The 13,623-nt window shown below is 43.5% G+C and overlaps 1 protein-coding gene across 5 annotated transcripts in view; it reads left to right on the plus strand.

Annotated features, from left to right (window-relative positions):
• Nucleotides 1-13,623, plus strand: part of vps13c (vacuolar protein sorting 13 homolog C) — a 141,917-nt gene that overhangs the window by 32,759 nt on the left and 95,535 nt on the right. For all 5 annotated transcript variants that reach the window (XM_025010947.2, XM_025010945.2, XM_037979977.1 and 2 more), the window contains 10 exons: nt 961-1,088; nt 1,168-1,274; nt 1,767-1,941; nt 3,495-3,557; nt 3,643-3,778; nt 3,856-3,956; nt 5,445-5,587; nt 6,521-6,713; nt 6,801-6,915; nt 7,150-7,286. In XM_025010947.2, the coding sequence (XP_024866715.1) occupies nt 961-1,088; nt 1,168-1,274; nt 1,767-1,941; nt 3,495-3,557; nt 3,643-3,778; nt 3,856-3,956; nt 5,445-5,587; nt 6,521-6,713; nt 6,801-6,915; nt 7,150-7,286 (1,298 nt within the window). The remainder of the gene's footprint in view (nt 1-960; nt 1,089-1,167; nt 1,275-1,766; nt 1,942-3,494; nt 3,558-3,642; nt 3,779-3,855; nt 3,957-5,444; nt 5,588-6,520; nt 6,714-6,800; nt 6,916-7,149; nt 7,287-13,623) is intronic.

Here is a 13,623-nt window from a genome sequence, read left to right on the forward strand (position 1 = left end):
TTACATAACTCCTATGACACTTACAGAAAACCAGCCAGAACAGCTGGGTCAGTTTAACCCAGACTCGACCCAGAATGAGCATACTGTTTTCCAGGAATTGTCTTGTCATTATCAATTATCATTATCAACAATCTCTTATCACAAACCCACTGTTCTGGAAAGTTCCTGGCAATAACAACCGAACACTCTTTACATACGAACATAGCTCCTGTTTACCCTTTCTTCTTCCAAATTTGGTAGACTTTGCAACCTATCTGCATCCTCTTCCACACCCTCATGTCAAAGTCCCACCACTCTTTGCTCCGACTCTGCATCCACACATGCCACAGCTCCAAAAATGGTCAGGATTAACATTTGCGCTCTTTTTCTTCTTCTTTTATTTTTTACCATTTGAATGTACTGTTGGCTCCAATTGGACAGCTTCAAAATCAGTGCTCACACTCGCAGCACTTGGGAACTGGAGACTGTTCAATGTAACGTGAATGATGATGCAAAAAAATCAGATTTGAGCAAAATTTCAGAATTGAGCATTAAGACCTGTAGTGTCAACATAGCCTTAGTGATGTCAGAAAGTGTCAAAACTGAACCTGGGAGTCAGCAGGGTGGGTGTTTTCTCGTATGTGATGGACTTTAGTGGACCATAGTGGATTATGAAGGGTCACAGTGAGTGGTTCTCAAAATGAAGGTTAACAGAAGGTTGGGAACTGGAGACTGTTCAATGTAACGTGAATGATGATGCAAAAAAATCAGATTTGAGCAAAACAGAAGGTTATCTGCTGTTTTAAATCTTGATATGTTAAAATATTTAGAAAAATATAACCTAGCATTCCTTGAAGGAATGCATATCACTTACAGCCACAAACACAGGCAAAAACTGTATCTCCCACCTTTTGTCAGGTGAAAAGAAAGAAGCTTGTTTATGACTTTCTTTTGTCTTGTTGATTTTGTTTCTGTCTAAAGTTTTCCAGCCGATTTTTGCTTCTGCTAAAATCTGCATCAACCCTACCGCTGAGGTACAGCTGAAATCTCCGAAGGCAAACCTTCAGCTGGAGGTTCAGAACATTGCCATCGAGATGACAAAGACACAGGTAACAGGAGACACAATCTGGTGGATGGAGAACAGGTGGAGACAGGCGGTCAATTATTTCCTTTCTGTGTCCTCTGCAGTACCTGAGCATGATAGATGTGCTGGAGTCCATTGACATGATGACCAAGAATGCCCCCTACAGGAAGTTCAGACCTGAAGTTCCCGTTCACAAAAATGCCAAACTCTGGTCAGTTTGAAAGTCAGACTGTTGTCCTCAGCTCATAAACCTAAACAGGAAAATTCGGTCTGCTGTCTTCAGCCCATTAATTCGTTTTGAACTCAACAGAAAAAACCTCGACACAGCGTTGGCATTGTTCAACAGAAGTAACCGCGTTAAGAAATTCTGCTGAAATTTTACAAAATTCACTGAAATCTGAGAAAACAAAAAACAGAAAGACTGAGTATTAAAGCAATTGATTTATATGACCTGAACAGGTTCTGAAAACACAAGATAACAGGTTGTAATCCTTATTGGTACAGGTTCTAGCCCTGATCTGTGCAGGTTCTAGTTCTAATTGGTGCAGATTTTAATCCTGATCCTGATTGGTGCAAATTGGGATTCCTGATTGGTTCGAGTTCAGATTCTGTTCCTGATTGGTTTTGGTTCCTGATTGATGCAGGAATTTCGCAGCAGCTCAGACCCAAAGTGTGATGTTTGTTTATGTTCTGCCTCTGTCAGGTGGAGGTACAGTTTCAAAAGCATCATGGAGGTTCACATTCGACGTGTCAACCGCATGTGGTCCTGGTCTAATATCAGATGTCACCGGGAGAACCTGAAGACCTACAGGAATGTCTACAAGACCAAACTGCTAAGCCAGAGTAAATCGGGATCAGACACTGAGCAACAGGTCCAGGTGAGCGACTGGCGAGGTCTGATCCAACTTTATAAAACAAATAGTGCTCTAACCAGAACCCAAAACAAATACTGTTCAGTTTGTGTCCACATGTGAAAGTAAGAAGACATGGGAAGGACCCAGAACAACATTAGTTCAGTGCAGATGCAGATAATTTTGTTGGTACCCTTTTGCTAATAACAAAAAAATGCACAAATGTCACAAAAATAAGTTGAAATTGACAAAAGTAATGATCAAAATATATATACTGAAAATCAACTAGTAAGAATCAAACATTACTTTTGAATTGTGGTTTAACAGAATTAGAGAATTACAAACATTTATTGGCATCTGTATATGCCCACATGTGAAGGTGAGATGTCTAGGTGAGAAGACGAGTCTAAGCTGCTGATGTCCACTCTTCAACAAAATATCATCCATCCATCCACCCAGCCACCCACCAAGAAGACAAGAGGTCAAGGAGTGAAACTCAAACATCCCTTTCCCCAACAACACTCTCCAGCTCCTCCTGGAGGATCCCAAAGTGTTTCCAGGCCAGAGAAGATATCTAACCTTTCCAGTTAGTTCTGGATCTGCCTCAGGATCTCCTCCCAGTTCAATGAGCTCAGAAAATTTCCAGAGGGAGACACCCAGGAGGCATCCTAATCAGATGCCGAAACTACCTCAGAAAGCTCATTTCAGCCGCTTGAATTCAGGATCTGGTTCTTTCAGACATGATCCATACCTTATGACCATAGGTGAGGGTTGAAATATATACAGACCAATAAATCAGGAGTTTTTTTCCTTTCAGCTCAGCTCCTTCTTCACCACAACAGACTAAAGCAATGCCCCCATTACTGCAGATGAGAACCTGATCCCTCAGTCCATCTTCTGCTCCTTTCTACCATCACTCAAGAACAGGTCTCACAAATAATTTAACTCCTCCACTTGAGACAAAGACTCAGCCCCAGCTGAAGGGAGTCCATTTTACTTTTTTCCAGTTTAGCCCATAAAAGTCATCCTAGTACTCCCCCAGCACCCCACAGAGAATTTCTGAGGGACCCCGGCCTTTTTCAGAACCACAAAACACATGCATATTAAATGGTCAAATTCCCAGAACTTTTGTTTTTTTTATTTTTAATTTGCTGCACACAGAATGACCTATTTAGAGTTTGTTTCAACTTCACTTCATTTGTTAAAATCCACCTGCTCATGAATTTAACCCTGCAACACATTCCAGTGAAACCTGTTCCTGTTTGAGTTTTTCCCACTTCGTAACGTTTCCATTCCTCCTCCCAACACTTAACGATGTTCTAACGATGAGGATACCAAGTGAAGAGTTTCAGATGTTATTTTGCTCAATTCTTTCTGCAAACATTACTTGAGGTGTCTTAAAGTATGAAGTTGTACTCACAGTGTTTTTGTTTCTCTATTGGGGAAAGGTCAGGACTCTAGGCAGGCTAGTCAGGAACTTGTCCAATTATTTTTTGTTCTTGTACTTTGCTATTCTTGATCCAGTTCATGTTTAACAACTCATGAGCTGCCGACATAAGCTTGTATTTCTGTTCTTCCAGGATCTGGAGAAGATTCTAGATGTGTTCAACATCACTTTGGCCCGTCAACAGGCCCAGATGGAGGTAATAACAGCAAAGCTGCCCTCACTCTGTTTGTTCATGCTAAGTCCAGTTGGACTGCAGACTTTCTGCTTGAAATTTTCTGCAGGTGATCAGATCCGGGCAGAAGGTGGCTGGGAAGAAGGCAGGAGGACAGAAACAGGGGGGAGGTTTCTTTAGTGGCTGGTTTGGCCGGAAAGCAAAGAAGGAGGAGCAGGAGCTGGAGGAGAGCAAGGAGTCAGAGAGTAAGTGACGTCCTGAGTCAACTCAGCCAGACTCATTTCTGTCACTTGGTTTTCTGATTGTGCTTGTTGTCATTCAGGTTCAGGTCTGGACCAGCTCATGACAGCTGAGGAGAAAAATAAACTCTACACCGCCATCGGCTACAGCGGCAGCTCCCAAAACTTGGCTTTATCCAAACAGGTAGACACACCTGAAGTCTGCACATTACTGTATAATTTGCTGAAAGACAGACAAACACGCTCACAAACACAGGCAAAAACCTTTGGGCAGCTGGTTTTAAAGACTGATGACGTCATTTGTGTTTCATTTATTTTTTAATTTATTTTAAAGGACAGGCACATTAAATAAACAAATGATTACCCTGCAGAGTGTCAGAATTAGCCATGAAGGCTAATTTCCATCTCTAGTCTCTTGCAGGTTGATGGTAAGATAATGGAAAGTGAATAAAATGAAATGAAGTACACAACAAACTAAAGCTAACATGTATGCACTAATATCATCACAAAAGTGACAAAGTAAGAATAAAATAAAATTCGTACAGAACAGAAAAAAGTGATCACAGGTTTGATATCTCTTAAGAGGATGTTTCAAATGAGCCCTAAAGGTGTAGTAAATGGAAAAACTTGATGCTAAACTATACTGAACAGAAATGTAAATGCAGCAATTTTGTTTTTGGTCCCATTTTTCATGAGCTGAATTCAAAGATTTTTTATTTACACAATAGGCCTTTTTCTCTGAAATATTGTTCACAAATTTGTGTTAGTGAACGCTTCTTCTTTGCCAAGATAATCCATCCACCTCACAGGTGTGGCATATCAAGACACTGATTAGACAGCATGATTATTGCACAGGTATTGTATTAGGCATTGTAAACACTGGTAATGAATTTACATTTGTAAAGCCAGTATCTCAATTGGCTACAAATGTTTGCAAATACATTATTTTGTTGCCTACTTCCGTCCACATCCTATTGGCCTCAGCCTGCTTTGTCCCCACCTTGGCACCAGCCTCTACATTTATGATCTAATATACTGAAGTACACTTTAGAAATGAAGACAGGCAGATTACTTACTACCCAATTACTATTCACTATCCATTTAGGTCATTCAGGGCTGTAGCCTCAGATGCTTTCTATCATAAAGACAGCAGGTGTCAAAGTGTAGCTTTAGCACTCTTTAATTCTAGGAACTAAACTACTAGTCAAAGATACTACTCAGGCTAGTTGGAGAGAAAAATTGTTGCACAAATTTTTTTGAATGTCTCCAAAATTTAAGTAACTAGATTGTGACCTTCTGCAACTCTTGCAAGGAAATTAAGAATCCTTGAAAAGCATCTGAACATTTCAGAGACTCCCTTTGTGAATTCTGTTTGCCAACAAGCCTTCAACAGCTTTAGGTTTTATCTGAATAAAAGACATTTGGGACAATGTCCTTTGGACAGATGACAATAAAGAACTGTTTGGAGGGTTGATGGTTTTTGGCTTGTCTTGCGACCACAGGACCTGGGAACCTTGCAGTCATTGAGTCAACCATAAACTCCTCTGTAGATCATTTCAAGAACTCTTATCTTCTCATATGTGAAACATTCTAACAGAAAGATGATGTACTTTTGTTTGATTATAATCATGCTTTCTCTGGTGATAATACTGAGCTAACTTGTCTGCTTCAGTATGTAGCTGTGATCGTCACCTTCCAGCTGTTGAGGACTTCAGTGACGATCAGAGAGCAGCACAATGTACCAGAGATCCTGAAGATCCTGATGCTCAACCTCAGCACCAAAATATCTCAACGACCTGGAGCCCAAGCTATCAGGTGGTCACATTTCTTCTAACCAGCATGAAACAAAACCAGACGGAAAAAAAAACTGGTGTATTACAGCATTGAGTAAGACGCGTAGAAAGCTGGGAGGCACCAAACTTCTCATAAAAGAGTTGTTTTTTGTTTGTTTTTTTGTTTTAATTTTGTGATTGCTGAGTTGGCGTACTTTGTGATATTTTATCATTCACATACCAAGAACTTCACGTGAATTAGAAATAGTGTGCTTTTGTTTTTTGTAACTTTCATACTTTTAAAATACTTACTTTTACAAAAGGTTTCCCCATTTTTTTCTTTTCAGTTCCTCCAAAAACATTCTTCTCTAAAATCTATTTCAACTCATTTTTAACTTTTACCGGCTGTCTGGTTATTTTTAGCTTTCAGCAACAGTTTGATTAATTTTAATTACTTTAATTGCTACATTAAGTTTTTAGTTACTGTTTTACTAATTATTGCTTTTAACTACAGTTTTTCTCATTTTAGCTTTAAGACATGGATTTAGCTACATTTAGCTTTTAGCAACTGTTTTGCTTCCTTTCACTTTTAGTTAATGTTTCTCAATTTATTGCTTTTATCTAGTTTTGCTAATTTTAGCTTTTTCTAGTTTTAGTTGTTAGGTATTATTTTGCTAATTTTAGCTACTTTTTTGCTGATTTTTATCTTGTTCTGTTCATTTTAGCCTCTGTTCTGCTTGTTTTAACTTTAGCAACTTAGTTTTCACTTCTTCAACAATTCATTCAGTAATCAGTATTCATACTAAATTTTCCCAGAACATACAATTTTGTTAGTTGTATTTGTATTTCTAAACAAAAAATATATCAGTAGATGAGAAACATCATAAAAGATCACACAGGACTCAGTCTGCAGTTATTCAGATGTTATTTTAAAGCATCGTGAGCCTCAGTTTAATTATCATTTGCTGTTCTGCAGGATGGAGACGGTGTTGGAGCACTGGTATGTTACCGGTCTACAGCAGCATGGGACAGTCCCTTCTCTCATCGCTTCGGTGGGAGATTCTTCATCGTCTTTGCTCAGTGTTGTGTTTGAACTGAACCCAGAGGAAAGCTCCAGTGACCAAATGCTCAGAATCCACTCTCAACCTGTAGAGATCATCTATGATGCGGTAAAAGACCTCAGATCAGTCCTGCTTTCTGCCTGTCCTCCATGTCGTTCCTAAAACAGCTAGTCCTGATGTCCTTATGTCCACCAGGTAACAGTCAACAGTATGGTGGACTTCTTTAAAATGGAGAAAGGTGTGGATCTGGAAGTCCTGACCTCTGCCACGCTGTCCAAATTGGAAGAAATTAAAGAGAAAACTGCAACAGGTGAGTTGACTTAAAGACCAGGCAGCAGCTCTTTGTTCAGTGCTTCATGAAGCTTAATTTCTGAAACTGTTGGAGGTAAGGTCAGTTGGCCTTCCATTCGGAAATGGTTTCATGTCCAGGTTTCATGTTTATGTCTCAGGCAGCCTTATAAAGAACATCAAACTAATTTAGCCTTTTTGAATGTTTAAATTGTTCAGTCAACTTCAGGCTTCTGATGGGTTTTGGTTTCTTCAGGTTTGTCTCACATCATTCAGACCAGGAAGGTCTTAGACCTGACGATTGACCTGAAACCATCTTACCTGCTGATACCAAAGTCGGGCTTCTACAGCGACACATCGGATCTCATAATTGTGGACTTTGGCAGCTTCCAGGTCTTCCTCTTTTATTTATTTCTGACTTTTTGTCTATTATGTGCATGTTTGTTTCAGTTTTGTTTAAAATGTTTATGGGTTTGTTTTGTAAGTTGGACTTTAAGAGTTAGTTTCTAGTTCGGTATCGACACTCTCCCACTCTGCTTGTGTGTTCCTATGGAGGCTCCACCCACACCAAGTGCTGCTCCAAACCAACTACTCTTATGGGAAATTTTTAGGGGTGCACCATTACCACGATTTTACCAAATCAAGAACAAGTACATACGTTTCAGTACTTACTGATACAGGTACTAATAAATGTCATTACACTTCTTACAATTAGTAGAACCTCAAATTACAAAATTAAAATTTGTATTTTCCCATTAAAAAAAAAGTTAAAAAAAAAGATCTATGCATGCCTATTAAAAGAAAGCCAATCTATTTAACAATCATCACCACTGTCATTTTAAGCATAACAAAGACGCTGTTTCTACACAATAGCATTGCTAAAAGCTGAAATATACACAATATTTAGAAAACAAGAAAGAAATGGACAATGTTTCTGTCAGTCACTTCTTCAAGACATCCTGCTCACTTTGAAGCATTAGCCTAGCATTAGCTTAGTCCCTTCCCTGGAGACCATGTTGGCAGCTTCAGCATTAAGACATTCAGCAGCTCTTTAGCAGCTTTACAGGATCATCAATGACCCGTGGTGGAACTCCAAGTACAGTCAGTTTTGGTCATATCCACTCTCACTATTCCATCCTCTCTCCTCAGGACAGTTTGATAGTCTGGTTTGATAACAGTGGCTGGCCCAGTGAGGTCAGATTGCTGTTGGAAGGCTCGATAACTCCTACAACACTCTCATGCTTTTCAGTAATGCCTAATTAACCTAGTCTGGATGTAGACACCTTGTCTTTTGTGCATACTCCGAGTTCTGTGACAGATTTCACAGCTGATAAGGTACTGACAACTGATAACTATTTGACAGAATATCACTTTAAAAATCATTATCCCTTTAAATGTGGGTTAACATTTATTAGCCTAATACATTTATTGCTGACATTTGTTATTTCAGTTCTGACTCCTGAAAATGGCATTGTGACCATGAAAAATGTTAGTATTGAGTTCAAAAATAATAATGGAACAGAGGAGTGTGATGTAATTATATGGTAAATTTGTCATGTACAAGCAAAATCAGCCAGAACCCAAAACGCAGTCAAGACAAGTGTTCACTTCTCAAACGTTTATTAAAAAAAGGAGAAGAGGGGGGCTCCACAGGGTGTGGTCACACTGGTGAGTAAGGAATGGGGGAACCACAGGGGTTTGGAAGCCAGCTTGGGGAGGGTAGGGTGAATGGGCCGTGGGGGCCGCAGGGACCAGCAGATGACAGGGACAAAATCCACAAACCAGAGGCTTAGTCGTTGAAATAATCCAGGGTCATGCACGGGAGCTTCTCAGGCAATGTAAATCCAATAGACAGAAAACTGGAGGCAGGGTCAGAGGCAGACAGGGTTCAGCAACAGGAGGTCAAAAAATCTTCTTACAGCAGGGGAAAAAGCCAAAATCTGTGGTCAAAAAAACAGACAAGATCAGAAAACCAGGAAACTCTTTAGAACAAGGAACAAGGCTTGAAAGCTGTGACAGTGGCAACAGACGATCTCGCACTGAGCTGGTGATGAGCAGCTGTTTAAATAGGGAGCAGCACAGTGCAGGTGAGGGTAATGAGTAATCAGCACAGTCAGGGTAGAGCTGAAGGGCTGAAATCATGACAAAATTAGCCTGCCATAAACTTTGCCAACTCCAGTGTTTTAAGAGGACAGGACATGTTGTTTGTTTGCTCAGCTGAATAAACCTCACTCTTCCTCTTAACCGTCATCTGCGTGACACCTTCTGCAGGCAAGAAGAGGTGGTGCACAACACAGGGGAGAGCCCACACTCCAAATTAAATGGATATGCCAATAAGTGATAGAAAACTTGTTCGAAGCACAAATGACAGTTAGTTTTTTTTTTTTTTTTTCCTCAAGCACTCGTTAATCATTAGCGGAAAGGGAAATGTATCTCTGCTATCAAAATAAGTGTATAGGAGCACTATCAAATAATAACCCCTAACATTCTAAATGAAAAATAAAGCAAACACCTCCAGTCAGATGTTTTAGTTAGAGCTCAAATAAGGTTTATTAATCTCAACTTCTGCATTTTTTTACCAAGGTAAATGGCCTAGTAAGTAAACATGAAAGATTTGTCAGTTTTGATCTAATAAAATATTTCATGTTTCTCTACTGACTTGGTGGAGAAACATTTGTCCATTTCTTTCAGTGAAACCTAAAATCGTTAAACCAAAACCAAAGAAGTTTTCATTTTTGAGGTTTAGTGAACGCATCGTGATGTGGAGCTGAAGTTGGGTGAACCAGGAAAGTGGAGTCGTCCTCCTTATCCTCCATACCATTCTTATCAAGGAAGTCATAATTAGCATCACTCTTTGCTTTGTTAGGACCTATTTTAAGTTCCTGTCATCAACAAGTCGCTCAAACAGAGGGGGCGTGATCAGAGACTCTTCTTCCATCATGTGTGCCCACCTCGTGGCTGTTCACGGCTGATGGCCATCACCAGTGGAGAGGCTTGTGTCCTGGCTGTTTGCTGCTCCCACTCTTAACCTCCTTTCTGGGCTCTTTTTCAGGCATCAATGTGCAGTGTGGCCTTACTGTGGGTTAGCCAGTGATACCTAAGCAAATTTGGTGCTCATGCATACTTCACATATTAAATGAGGTTCCCTGCCCAAGAGGGAGGCCATGCATGACACTTGGCACAGGCGGGGCCCTTTGACCTCTTGGTGAGAGTAGCAGCCATAGTCACTGCAGGAGTAGGAAAACACCGTTACATGTTGGCCTGTCCATCACTACTGCTATCAGCAGTGTTAAGTCAAAACTTGTAGATTTGTTTAAATCAGTTCATTGTAACATGTTTGCTAAACTTTGCCATTTGATCAGTTGCAAGCTGATTCTATGCAAAAAGGAAAACAAGCTTGTTTCAGTCCACTGGTACATTAGCATAACTTTGCTAATTGTTTGCGATGTGAGCAGGTTTTGCTTTTATATAGTCTGAGACTGTGTTCTTACACAAACCATCTCTTGTTTGGGTTCCAGGAAATCGCATGAACCAGATGTCCTAATAGATAAATGTGTCAAAACTCATGTACATATTTGGTCTAGTATTACTGAGACGTATCACAGAAACAAACAGGACAATCAGAACTGTCATGTTAAAATTTAGGGTTAAAAATAGTTTCACATCAACACATGAAGAGATTAGGGAATAAAATATCCATCCATCAATCCATTTTCTTCCGCTTATCCGGGGTTAGGTCGCGGGGGCAGATGCCTAAGCAGGGAGACCCAGACTTCCCTCTCCCCAGCCACTTGGGCCAGCTCCTCCGGGGGAATCCCAAGGCGTTCCCAGGCCAGCCGAGAAACATAGTCCCTCCAGCGTGTCCTGGGTCTTTCCTGGGGCTCCTCCCAGTGGGACGTGCCCAGAACACCTCACCAGGGAGGCATCCAAGAGGCATCCTCACCAGATGCCCGAGCCACCTCAACTGGCTCCTCTCGACATGGAGGAGCAGCGGCTCTACTCTGAGTCCCTTCCGGATGACTGACCTTCTCACCCTATCTTCAGCTGCTTGTATTCGCGATCTCGTTCTTTCGGTCACTACCCAAAGCTCGTGACCATAGATGAGGGTAGGAACGTAGATCGACCGGTAAATCGAGAGCTTCGCTTTTTGACTCATCTCTCTCTTAACCACGACAGATAGGTACAGTGCCCGCTTCACTGCAGATGCAGTACCAATCCGCCTGGCGATCTCCCGCTCCATTTTTCCCTCATTCGTGAACAAGACCCCGAGATACTTAAACTCCTCCACTTGGGGCAGGACATCTTCCCCGACCCGGAGAAGGCACTCTACCCTTTTCTGGCTCAAGACCATGGCCTCGGATTTGGAGGCACTAATCCTCATCCTGGCCGTTTCACACTTTGCTGCGAACCACTCCAGTGAGAGCTGTAGATCACGGTCTGATGAAGCCAATAGGACCACATCATCTGCAAAAAGCAGAGATGCGATCCTAAGGCCACCAAAATGGATCCCCTCAACATCTTGGCTGCGCCTAGAAATTCTGTCCATAAACGTTATGAACAGAATCGGTGACAAAGAGTAACCTTGGCCAACTCTCACCGGAAACGAGTCCGACTTACTGCCGGCAATGTGGACCAAGCTCTGACACCGGTCATATAGGGACCTAACAGCCCGTATCAAAGGCCCTGGTACCCCATACTCCCGGAGCACCCCCCACAAGATTCCCCGAGGGACACAGTCGAATGCCTTCTCCAAGTCCACAAAACACATGTAGACTGGTTGGGCAAACTCCCATGCACCCTCAAGGACCCTGCTGAGGGTATAGAGCTGGTCCAGTGTTCCACGACCAGGACGAAAACCACACTGCTCTTCCTGAATCTGAGGTTTAACTATCTGACGGACCCTCCTCTCCAGAACCCCTGAATAGACCTTACCAGGGAGGCTTAAGAGTGTGATCCTTCTGTAGTTTGAACACACTCTCCGGTCCCCTTTTTTAAATAAGGGGACCACCACCCCCGTCTGCCAATCCAGGGGAACTGCCCCCGATGTCCACGCAGTATTGCAGAGTCGCGTTAACCAACACAACCCTACAACATCCAGAGCCTTAAGGAACTCCGGACGAATCTCATCCACTCCTGGAGCCTTGCCACCGAGGAGCTTTTTAACCACCTCGGTGATCTCAGCACCGGAGATTGGAGAGCCCAACCCAAAGCTCCCAGGCTCCGCCTCCTCAATGGAAGACGTGCCGGTGGGATTGAGGAGGTCTTTGAAGTTTTCTGCCCACCGACCAACATCGTCCCGAGTCGAGGTCAGAAGCACACCACCTTCACTATAAACTGTGTTGGTGCTGCACTGCTTTCCCCTCCTGAGACGCTGTATGGTGGACCAGAATTTCCTCGAAGCCGTGCGGAAGTCTTTCTCCATGGCCTCTCCAAACTCCTCCCATGCCCGGGTTTTTGCCTCAGCGACAACCCGAGCCGCATGCCGCTTGGACTGCCGGTACCTGTCAGCTGCTTCTGGAGTCCCACAGGCCAAGAATGCCCGATAGGACTCCTTCTTCAGCCAGACGGCATCCCTCACCGCCGGTGTCCACCAGCGGGTTCGAGGGTTGCCGCCATTACAGGCACCAACCACCTTGGGGCCACAGCTCTGATAAGCCGCCTCAACAATGGAGGCACGGAACATGGCCCACTCGGACTCGATGTCCCCCGCGTCCCCCGCCTCCCCCGGAACATGTTTGAAGTTCTCCCGGAGGTGGATTTGAAGCTCCGCCTAACAGGAGACTCTGCCAGACGTTCCTAACAGACCCTCACAATACGTTTGGGCCTGCCAGGTCTGACAGGCATCCTCCCCCACCATCAGAGCCAACTCACCACCAGGTAGTGGTCAGTTGACAGCTCCGCCCCTCTCTTCACCCGAGTGTCCAAAACATGCGCCCACAGATCAGATGAAACAACAACAAAGTTGATCATTGAACTGTGACCTAGGGTGTCCTGGTGCCAAGAGCACATATGGACACCCATATGTTTGAACATGCTGTTCATTATGGACAATCCATGACGAGCACAGAAGTCCAACAACAGAACACCGCTCGGGTTCAGATCAGGGGGGGCCGTTCCTCCCAACCACACCCCTCCAGGTCTCACTGTCATTGCCCACGTGAGCATTGAAGTCCCCCAGCAGAACAAGGGAGTCCCCAGGAGGGGCACTCTCCAGTAACCCTTCCAAGGACTCCAAAAAGGGTGGGTAATCTGAACTGCTGTTCGGTGCATAAACGCAAACAACAGTCAGGACCCATCACCCCACACGTAGGGAGGCTACCCTCTCGTTCACCGGGGTAAACCCCAACGTGCAGGCACCAAAATGGGGGGCAACAAGTATGCCCACTCCTGCTCGGCGCCTCTCACCGTGTGGAACTCCAGACTGAAAGAGTGTCTAACCCCTCTCAAGGAGACTGGTTCCAGAGCCAGAGCCGTGCGTTGAGGTGAGCCCGACTATTTCCATCCGGAACCTCTCAACCTCACACACCAGCTCAGGCTCCTTCCCCACCAGAGAGGTAACATTCCACGTCCCGAGAGCCAGCTTTTGTAGCCGAGGATCAGACCGCCAAGGTCCCCGCCTTCGGCCCCTACCCATCCCACATTGCACCTGACCACTTTGGCCCCTCCCATAGGTGGTGAGCCCATGGGAAGGGGGACCCATGTCTCCTCTTCGGGCTATGCCCGGCCGGGC

The sequence above is a fragment of the Kryptolebias marmoratus genome, linkage group LG15, assembly GCF_001649575.2.
Source record: "Kryptolebias marmoratus isolate JLee-2015 linkage group LG15, ASM164957v2, whole genome shotgun sequence".
Lineage (NCBI taxonomy): Eukaryota > Metazoa > Chordata > Actinopteri > Cyprinodontiformes > Rivulidae > Kryptolebias > Kryptolebias marmoratus.